Genomic DNA, 10,963 nt, shown 5'->3' with positions numbered 1-10,963 from the left:
GCATTCAGATGATGCCACACAGCAGCTAGCAGGAACAAACCGGCGAGGCGCTGTTCCTCTCTGTCTTCCTTGTAATGAATTGAAGAGGACGTGGTCATGGATTCGAATTCGAATTCGAAGAAAACAATGTTCATAGCCAAGTCCAAAAAGCTTCAGTCCAGCCTTGGTTGCTGCTGTTATCATACATTATTAACCTAGTTTGTACGTACAAGAATACTGTCACTTATTTTATTATATAGTATAGTATTTTGTCACCGGCAATATATTTGAATCTCAAATTGAGTTGGTCTTACAATGGCCACAATGATCTTTGCATTAGGGTTTTTTTTTTTTTTTGTCTTGCTCTAGTGTTGCAAACGGACGTGGAATGCATTAGGGTAAACATCAAACAATTGTCATACACAGTGCAGGCTAGACCCTGAGGGTCATTTGGTCAATGACTCAAAGCCTTTATTCAAAAAAAACAAAAACCTAATAAATAAATAGAATATATTTAATCAATTATTCTTTATGAAATAAAAAACTTACACATGCTATAAAGTCATTGAAAAAAAAAACCACAGGCTATGTTTTTTTCCTCGTACGCGTGAAGTTTCAACTCGTCAATTCCTTTTCCACTACTGTATTTTTACCATGATACATCACTTTCTTTTAAAAAAAGAAAAAAACAATATTTGGAAAAAAAAAATATAATATTGGCAACTCGTTGATTATTTTTATTCTCTATGTTAAGGGTCATAAAAAAAATGATTTGAGACTTGAAAAAGATTGGAAAAAAAACACAGAAGTATATAAACGTCTTTTAACATTTCGAATAAACAAATCCTAATTTTAAACCAAATTGCATACTTGTATTTTTTTTTAAAAAAAAAATTATACATTTATAATCTTACATTTATTAGAAACAATATTAATATTAATTTTGAATTAGCCATAAATAAACATTTTCTTTTAATATGTTTATAATGTTAGAAAATAATATAAATTATATCATGGAACCTCACCTTATAGCTTAAGCTATTGGGTTGAGATAGTTCTTTGACATGAAATCAGAATTTTAATGACCAAGCAGTCACGAGTTGTAATTTCATCATCCTTATTTATTTGATAAAAATTAAACACAAAGTAATGTGGGTATGTGCAAATTTTAAATTAAAAAATATTTTACTTAAAAGGATGTGTTAGTTTCGAATTCAAAAGTCTTTCACTTGAGGGAATATGTTAGAGAATAATATAAATCATATCCTGAGATATCACCTAACAACTTAAACTATTGGGTTGAAGTTTTCTTCTATACTTATGACCACGGCATCCAAATATATATTTTATATAATTAATTATTTAATATATATATATATATATATATATGATGAATAAAATATAAATATTGTCTAACCTAATACGAATCTAACACGTAAGAATGTGTGTATTATTTTATCATTTAATACATACATGCTTTAAAATATATATTATTATTTTATGAAATATTAAATTATAGATTTTCAAAACTTAATAAATAAGATAAGAATATTTTAATATAGATAGAGAGAAACCGAAGATGTAAGTATCCTTTGCTGTCCCCAGTCGTCTCCCCATTTTTGCGGTCACCATCCAATTTAGCAACTAGTTCCGAACCATGGCAGGATATTTGTGACCGACCTGACCTTAGTGCGCTATTTGAGTTGGGTATGCTGTTCCCTTTCTCATTAACCTCTGACAAAGCGTGTGTTTTCGATCGAACCCATTTTCTTTCTCCGTCTCCCTCTCTTGCGCTGAAGAGTCATATGCTCGGGAAACAGTAGAATACAAAACAAAGACCCTTCAACTGAAGAAATCTTCTCTAAAATCCCAAATCACATAACGGTCTCGAGAATCCCAAGGCTCTAAGCAACCAAAGATTAGCTCCAAAACCCTAGTTGCTGACATGTTCTTTTCCTCCCTTGACTCTCTCGTCTAAACAAACCCCTTTTATTAGGTCAGACTTCAACTTCCCTCAATTTTACGATTTGAATTATTCCATGCAAGTATTTTTTCTGTAGGTGAAGGGTCCATTACTTTTTTCAACAATTCAAACTAGAAACCAGTGTTTCAAGGACTCTTCTGTTTCCTCCTCTGTTTTTGCTTCCGAATGAAAAAATTCAGAGTGATAGAGTTATATTGATAAGTATCCAAAATAATATCTTGCTCCGTACTCCATTTAGATTGTTGAAAATGGGTTCTGTTAATGGGTTTCTTTATAGAAAATTGCTTCCTTTTGCCTCCTCTTTCTGGCTCTCTGTCTCCACTCTGTTCCTTGTTCTCTTTGCTTTCTTCAATAGAACCATGTTCAGGTACTCAGTTTTCTTGCTTTGATCACTCCCCTTGTTTAATTTTGCATTTATTGATTAATTTTATATTCTTTCAGATTTAAGAGTAATAATTTGGAGCCAGAAGGTGAGGCTAAGGTACCTGAAGTTGAAGTTTCTGAATTTAAGGAAATAAAAGAAATTGATGAGCTGGATGAAAAAGAAATGCCAAGTGAAGCTAAGGAACCAGAAGTTGAAGTTTACGAATTTAAGGAGACGAAAGAAGTTGATGAATTAAAAGAAAAGGAAACACCGAAGTTCTTCTTCAAATTTCAGTTTCAAACTTATAGAGAGGAAGATGAGCCTGTTGTCTTGAATTCGGTGACTCCTGCAAGCACCAACAAGTATGAGTTCTTGTCAGGGAAGAATTTCAGTCATTACTTGGAGGAGCCAGAGGTTGGTAGTCTTACCGTGAAAGAGTTATATGCTGATTCTGATGGTGATTCTATTGACTATAAGGAGAAGATGGAGAGTGGGGTTTCATCTGATAAGGACTTTGCCAAAAAAGAATCAGAAGCAGAATCTGTTCGTGAGGAAATAGAAGAGATTTCTGCACATAGTGTGCGTGAGCAAGACGCTAAAAAGGAGTTCGAGGTGGAAACATCGATAGAAGAGGAGGCAGGGAAGCTTGAGGAAGAAAATTGCATTGAAGAGTCTATTTCAAGGAAGGGGAAAGCAGTTGTTGTGGAGAACAATGTGTCGAGTGATGGAGATGTTTCAAGAGATGATGATGCTCAATTTCTGTCAGACATGGACTTAATTGTTTCTGATTCTGATTCTGTTGTTTCAAACCGTGAGTTTATGAGTCGTTATGTAGCTTCAACCAGTGATGGGTTCTTGTCAGATAAAGACTTCGAAGATGTATTTGAACTTGATATTTTGAAGGATATTCATGGGCAGACGGTGGAATCAACTGATGAAGATTTGGAATTAGAGTTTTTAAATCTGCAAAACTTGAATTCTGGTTACGAGGCTGATGATTTTGATGACGAAGATAGTGACATAATGGAAGAGCTTAAAAATATAGAAGAGGCTGTGCAGAAACCAGCAATGGTAGAGGACACAGAAATGGTGTCTGAGAGAGACTTTGAAGACAACAAGTCCAATCAAAAAGAACGTGGCTCCGAAGACAATGAAGCCAAGGATATTTTAGAAAATCCAAAGTCCAATTCACAGGATTCCTCGGCTGCAGATTCCGAGGATTCAAATGACTTGGAAACCTTATGGGAGCATCAAGATTTGATAGAACAGCTCAAGATGGAGTTGAAAAAGGTCAGAGCAACAGGTCTGCCAACCATCTTAGAAGAAGACGAATCACCAAAAATAATGGAAGATTTGAAGCCATGGAAAATCGATGAGAAGTTCCAGCATGAAGATAGAATGAGTGAGCTTCACAAGTTCTACAAGAGTTACAGAGAGAGGATGCGAAAACTCGATATCTTGAGTTACCAGAAGGTGTATGCAATGAGTAAGTCACTCATTACTAACCCTGTCTTCTTCATTTTTATTTTTTCTTTCTGCAGATATGTATTTTTCTTTTCCTATTAACTCTTTTTGTTATTGATAAATTCTCTATCCATATTAACCTGCTAATCAAATTGTTTTTATCAATAGAAATCAATACCAGTCCTTTTGAAGTTAGGGACAAGGACCCACTGAATCTAGTTAGTTTGGTTAAACAGGACCGTGAACCTGCTCGTATCACAAGCATTTAAAGTAGTAATTACACTAAACGAGGAGGTTGAACCAAACTTTATCTTATTTTAATAAACTTATCTACTGCCTACACATGCATACGCAATAGAAAAATCCTTCCTCAGTTCCATTCTTTTGCACCATCAAGAACGCTTTTGTTATTGCTTTACCCCCTTAAAGCTATTCATATTCTTTTATCCATGAAAGCTAAAAAAGATGAGCATATCTTCATGCGTTTGGAGCCACCCCATTTTCCTTTGTGCGTGAATCCAAATTTTATAGCTAGTTGAAGGAGCATATATAAATCTTTAATGCCGTCTACCGACCTTCATCTTCAAGTACTTGCATGCAAGTCATTAAGCATGATGTCTTATCATGGAATGGCTTTTACCTAAATCTCAATTCTCACCTGCATCTACTTGCACAGACTTTAATGCTCCACGTAACGTATTTTCTAAGAAAGATTTCTTTTTAAAACAATTTTCTTTTAATAGAGAAGGAAGAAGACGAGTTGGAAAAGCAACGTGCATGATTTTAAATTAAAATGACCTTTAAGCTATATATATATGCATAGGTGGCCCATCACAGCTCCAACTTTGTATTGTTTATTTGATTACATTGCAAGCTTCCAAATGAAGTACCTCATTCGTGTTTCATGACAATCCATAGACTTACTTCAGTCAAAGGACCCCGTTCAATCGATTGCAACGCATGAAGCCTCAGCTCCAGCATTGACGTCCCTTCTTCCACAGAAATTCCTGCTAAGCATGCGCAGAAAGTCCAGTTCTGACCCGATGATGAACTTTGTTAGGGAATATCATAATGATTTGGAAGTTGTGTATGTTGGGCAACTCTGCCTTTCATGGGAAATCCTTCATTGGCAGTATGAAAAGGCACTCGAGCTATGGGATTCCGACCCTTATGGGATGCGACAGTACAATGAAGTTGCTGGTGAATTTCAACAGTTTCAAGTGATCTTGCAAAGATTTATAGAGAATGAACCTTTTGAAGGTCCACGGGTGAAAAGTTACATTAAGAATCGATATTTGTTGCGCAATCTCCTTCAAGTTCCGGTAATAAAAGGTAAGATCTTGAACTATCTTGAATGCGCAAATCCTTTGACAGTGACACTCTTTGCCCCCACAACTCCTCATACCTATGAAGAAACACATTAAGCTAAACGGGGCCATAATTACCAATAAATAAACCTGCTCATTTCTTGATTTATCAGGGGAAATGTTTTTTAAAGAGTCGTTAGAAGCTACCCAGTAGGCCCTACCAAAGGGCTCTTTGTATAGAAGTTTAAAGAAGCATGACTAAAGAGAAGCTTAACTTGTTTTAATTTGTTCTTCAGAGGACAGTATGAAGGATAAAAAGGCAAGACGAAAAGGAAGGGATGATGATTCAATTACAAGTGATATGCTAGTTGAGATAATGGAAGAATCAATAAGGATTTTTTGGCGATTTGTTCGATCTGATAAAGATGCACAAAACGTGATTTCAAAGGGCCGCAAAGGAACTCAAATAGAGCCCCAAGATCCCACTGAACTAGAGTTATTGACAGAGGTTCGAACGATTTTCCAAAAGGTTAGCTTTGTTTCTATATCCAATTATATAATAATGCTTCAAGTGCTGAACATGCAATCATGCTCTGTGATGTTAAATCTGTTCTCCACCGGAATGCAGAAGGAGAGGAGGCTTAAAGACGTTTTGAGGAGTGGAAACTGCATACTGAGGAAGTTCCAAAAACATCGAGAAGACGATTCTAATCAAGTTCTTTACTTCTTCTCTCAAGTGGATATGAAGTTAGTAGCGAGGGTTCTGAGCATGTCCAGAGTAACAACAGACCAGCTACTATGGTGTCACAATAAATTAAGCAAGATAAATTTTGTTAGCCGGAAGATACACGTAGAGCCATCATTTTTGCTTTTTCCATGTTGATGATAGCTTGCAGCAATCTCGACCGCTGTATAGAAGATATCTTAGTGAATAGGAAACGAATCTTGCAAGTTCGCCTCCCGTTCATTTTGCAAGATTTCGTTAAGATTATCATACGATCTCATTTTGCATGAGAGAAAGAAAATATATATTTCATATATTGATGATTCCCTACCGTAAGAAGTCTCATTTAAGGAAATACTTTTGCGAAATAAAGGGTGTGGTGGCCATAAAAGGGAAGGGGCGAGTAAAAAAATTAAAAAATTAATTAAACCGAGAAATTTGAAAAATAAATAATAAAAAAAAATGAAATATGAAAAAAAAAACCGATTAAATTGATTAAAATTTTGAAAAAAACTGACCGGTTTGGTTTCGGTTTTATAAGCCTGAAACAGAAAAAACCAAACCAAACCTAAACCAAAAAAACTGGAAAAAAAAAAACGAGCTAAACTAAAAAAAAAACCAAGCCAAATTGACCCAAATAAAAAAAACCAAGTTAAACTGGAAAAACCAAGCAAACTAGTTTGAATCAGTTTTTGTTCTAAAAAACTGAACTGAAACTGAAACCAATCAATTTGAACCGGTTTTGATTTTTTTAAAAAAAAATTATTAATAACTCTCATTAAGATTATTTTTTTAGTTATTTTGAGCTTGTTTGACAATATAGTTGTGATTGATTTTTAAATAACTTTTCATGTCAAAATATATGCTAATGATATTTTTTTATATTTTAAAAATTATTTTGACATCAGTACATCAAAATAATTTGAAAACACTAAAAATATATTAATTTGAAGTAAATAAAAATATAAAATATTTTTTATTTTTTTAAAAAATATTTTTAAAACATATAAACAGATAAATTATTATAAATAAACCCAAAGATTACATGAGCTTGAAACCAGTTAAAAAAAAAAAAAAAAAAACACTATGGTGAATCAATGGAAAAGATAGATACACCCTATAAAATCCGGCTTCAAGCCTGTATCGACAATAAATAAATAAAGCCTTAGCCCACCCCAATAGAGCATACCCGTTCTTTTCATTTTACGAGTACGAATCACTAAAATATATTTTTTTTTATAATGAGATAAAATTCATAATAAACCTTCAAGTTAATTTTAGAAATATATATGTCATAAAAAATTATAAAAAGAAAGAGATGTGGAGTGAAATAATGAGCAAAGTAACAAATTTGCTAGGGTAAGTTTATAAAAACAAAATATGGAGTGAAATAATGAGCAAAGCAGAAAAGGAGAATAAGATAATAAAGAATCAAATAATAAAGGAAGATCATAGAAATAAATAAATAAAGATTAAAAAAAAGTTGAAAAATTATAGAAAGAGATCTTGCAATCTTGAGAAAATTAAATAAATTAATCTTGACCATAAAATTTATAAATTAGAGATCCTTGTTCAAGAAAAAATAATATAAAGATCTCTAAATATTATTATTTTTTTCAGTTTTTGATTTTTTATATTTGGACAAGAACCCCAACAATATACACAGAGGGAGAGAAATCTGATTAAGACATAAATGAAGTGTTTGAGAGTATGATAACACTTAAAAATATATTGAAATAATATTTTATTGTTATTTTTAAAATTTATTTTTGATATTGAAGTATCAAAATGATCCAAAAACTCTAAAAAAATTAATTTGAAGAAAAAAAAATTCAAATTATAATGAAAAATAGATTGAATCTCAATTTTAAACACCCTGATAAAGAAGAATATGCAAATAAGACCTGCACAAAGAGGCACTAAATAAGGTGAGACTTCAAAATAATTAAAAACTAGAGAAAAAGAATGTGAGAATGAAAAACTAAAAAAAAGCAACTAAGGTCATGGTAACACCAAGGAGAAAACTGCCTAATATTTATTAGAGAATAAGGTGCTAAGTTCATGGAGAATATAAGGAGAAAGTGTCCTTCTATGTTTTTTTTTTAAAATAAAAATGATAGTTTTGCACCCTGTAATTCACATATACTTGTTTATAAATAAGTTGAAAAACCTTAATAATATAGTATGTAATTTTTATGCATCGCATACATTGTGCATTATATATATTTTTTTAGTGAGATAATAATAAAGGTTGAAATTTTTCTTGTATATATCATGCACTATTTTTTTTCTTATTGCATGTGTTAGTTCCACTTATTTACAATGAATTAAAAAGGGTGGAAGCTTTTTTGGGTAAGCAAAACACATAATTATAGGTAAATATAAGCAAAATGATAAAAAAAAAAAAAAAAAAAAACTTAGTCTAGGGAGACTAGATTGTCTCATTTGTAAATAAATCGAGTTATAAATATATAAAAAAGATATTTATTGAAAAAAAGTGCATAATTAAGGAATAATATTTTTCACTAAAGATATATATTTTCTCTATTAGAATTTAAATTCTCAAATTTTTATAAATATTTATTTTAATTATTGTAAAATTAAATAAAAATTAGTTTTGAAAATTATATTGTAGTGGATGCAATATTTAAGTATCCCCTAGGAAGGTTAATAAACTATCTATTTTTTTCTTGTTTTCTAAATGAATATTATTTCAAGTTTCTCATTTTCATTGTATTAGAGAAATAAATATTTGTACCAAAAGAATATAAAATAGCAATCAGATTTTATGGTGCTCAATAAGTTTTCAATTTTTAACAGCCGTCGGATCTAGGGTTTTGAAAGATAAAACCCTATTTAGAACATTTTCCCGTCTCTTGCCTCTCCCTTGCTACACTCTACAAAGAGAGACGCAGGAAGTAAGGACAAGCAAGATGGTGCAGCGACTGACATACCGGAAGCGACATAGCTACGCCACCAAATCCAACCAGCACCGTGTCGTCAAAACCCCTGGTAACAACTCTTCCATTGTAAATAGTGTAAAAGAGAAAAGAAGAAGCAAATTCTTTGGATTAATAGTTGTTTTTGTTTATAAAATGAAGGTGGGAAATTGGTGTACCAGACCACCAAGAAAAGAGCTAGCGGACCTAAGTGTCCTGTCACTGGCAAGAGGATTCAAGGGGTACTTTTGTTTCTCTTTTTTCTTGTCTCAAATTTTAGTTTTGGATTGTACTTGTGTTGCAACATTGATTTTATTATAAAACTTTGAAAGTATTTTATGATAGACATGGTTGGAGACGCTTCAAGTTGTTTTTGTTAGAAGTTGGAATTTTATTTTGTTACACTGAATCGAATCGAATCGAATCATGTTGAAGTACAATTGCACCTTAGCAATTGGCGTGTTAAAATGGTAGTCGGGATGGGCGCGCAAATCACTCTGATTTGTGGTTGTCTGAGAGTTTTAGGAGATGTAGAGGGCATTTTTTCACATGTTGATTGGTTGCTGCCTGAAATTTGAGGTTTTGGGTTACAATGATTTTTACTCTTTCAAGTGTTCCCCTGAAGTGAATTTTGCCATTTCTTTGTAGTCTCGGGCATCCACTCCCCTTAAGTCTTCCCCTGAAGTGAGCCCATCTTAAATGCTCCTCTCTACTATTTGTCATTTGCATGAAATCTACACTGCCTTGTTTAGATGTCTAATAAGGTGATTTATTCCAATTTTGCTAATGCGTTTTACTGGGTTTTAGATTCTATGTGATTCGTTGATGGGTTCCTGTAAGCGGTAGGGGATTTCCAAGAAAAGTGTGTGACTCTTTTCATCGGTCATGTGAAGAGTTGTTTTGCCCTTTTTTTTCTTTTTTAGTAGCTTATGCATGCAAATTTATCAGTGGTTGCTGGCTGCAGCATTTTAAACTCTGCTGTTGTCAACAAAGCTTGACCTGATGGTGCTTGTTTTGATAGAGTTTTTACTTCCTTGCAGATTCCTCATCTGAGACCCGCGGAATACAAGAGGTCCAGATTGTCCAGGAATCGCAGGACTGTAAATCGTGCCTATGGTGGTGTCTTGTCTGGAAGTGCTGTCAGGGAGAGGTACTTCCATGATGATTTATTGTTTCCTGCTATTTCTGAAGTGATGGAAACTGGTTTAAGTGGTTTTGGTATGTTTTTTTATGTAGAATTATCCGAGCTTTCTTGGTAGAGGAGCAAAAGATTGTGAAGAAGGTTCTGAAGATTCAAAAGGCAAAGGAAAAACAAGCTTCAAAGAGTTAAAAGAGAGGTTCATGAAGTAATGTGTCCTGGGTTTCAATGTCTGAGCAAAATTTTGATGTTTTTGAGTATGATGATTTTTAGCGTGTTTGATATTTATGCATCGACTAGCCTTTTATTCAATTTGACTAGATAGCACTGTAAACTTCGTGTTTTATGATCACCAGTGTTTTAATGATGCCTTGCCTGTAGCATTCTTCTACAGTCTCTAAACTTGCAGATGGCTTTGCAAAATTACTTGCATCCCAGGGTAGCCCGTAAAGCCATGCCAGCAAGTCGTTGAACTCTAACTGCTTACATTGTTTCCATGATCTTTGAAGAACCTGCTGCCACGTCATTTGTGCAGTGGTTCAGATGGATTTTGTTTTGAGCAAAGATGATTTTTTGTTCTGCCTCGCTGATGGCCACTTGTTTTACTTGTCCTATGTTGTATCATGCCTAGGATCTATCGGTAGCTAGAGTTTGTTTAAGAGTGGCGGATAGCCTTGAACGAGTCTAGCGCCACGATATGGTCCGTCTTTTACACGCACATACTGTGGGTGCGATATAGTCTTAGCTTTTGTGTTTCAGTAAAAACAGTAAAAAAATATAGTTTGGTATTTAGTAATATATAAAATTATATTTTATACCGTGGATTTTATTAAAAAAATTGAGTTTAAAATACAGTTTTTAATTTAAATAGCGTAAATTTAATTAGTTATATTATATCATGAAATAAATAATATTTATATATAAATATTTTTTATTGTTTTATTAAATTATATATAATTTCATCATGTATATAGTGGAAATATTAAATATTAATTTTTTGAATAAAATATAATTACAATAAAAAGATAATTGTGTTTTTTTTTTATTGGGTTGAATTCAGTCCA

General features: G+C 32.9%; 2 protein-coding genes across 5 annotated transcripts; both read left to right on the top strand.

Annotated features, from left to right (window-relative positions):
- Nucleotides 1-1,638: 1,638 nt before the first annotated feature.
- Nucleotides 1,639-6,136, top strand: LOC118029159 (uncharacterized). Of its 4 annotated transcripts, XM_035032966.2 has the most exons (5): nucleotides 1,653-2,330; nucleotides 2,405-3,813; nucleotides 4,710-5,123; nucleotides 5,395-5,627; nucleotides 5,727-6,136. In XM_035032966.2, exons 1-5 carry the CDS (start codon nucleotides 2,212-2,214, stop codon nucleotides 5,979-5,981), a joined length of 2,430 nt encoding a protein of 809 aa, XP_034888857.1. In that variant the 5' UTR covers nucleotides 1,653-2,211; the 3' UTR covers nucleotides 5,982-6,136. The 4 variants fall into 4 exon arrangements, with proteins under 4 accessions (XP_034888856.1, XP_073262019.1, XP_034888859.1 ...); XM_035032965.2 differs by having other exon boundaries at nucleotides 1,639-2,330; nucleotides 5,395-6,136; XM_073405918.1 differs by lacking the exon at nucleotides 4,710-5,123 and having other exon boundaries at nucleotides 1,641-2,330.
- A 2,536-nt stretch (nucleotides 6,137-8,672) lies between these two features.
- Nucleotides 8,673-10,266, top strand: LOC118029160 (large ribosomal subunit protein eL34). Its single transcript, XM_035032970.2, has 4 exons — nucleotides 8,673-8,834; nucleotides 8,924-9,003; nucleotides 9,802-9,911; nucleotides 9,998-10,266. Exons 1-4 carry the CDS (start codon nucleotides 8,756-8,758, stop codon nucleotides 10,089-10,091), a joined length of 363 nt encoding a protein of 120 aa, XP_034888861.1. The 5' UTR covers nucleotides 8,673-8,755; the 3' UTR covers nucleotides 10,092-10,266.
- The last annotated feature ends 697 nt before the right edge of the window (nucleotides 10,267-10,963 follow it).

Source organism: Populus alba, chromosome 17, assembly GCF_005239225.2.
Source record: "Populus alba chromosome 17, ASM523922v2, whole genome shotgun sequence".
In the NCBI taxonomy this organism is placed as follows: Eukaryota; Viridiplantae; Streptophyta; class Magnoliopsida; order Malpighiales; family Salicaceae; genus Populus; species Populus alba.
This window is presented reverse-complemented; position numbering and strand designations above follow the sequence as displayed.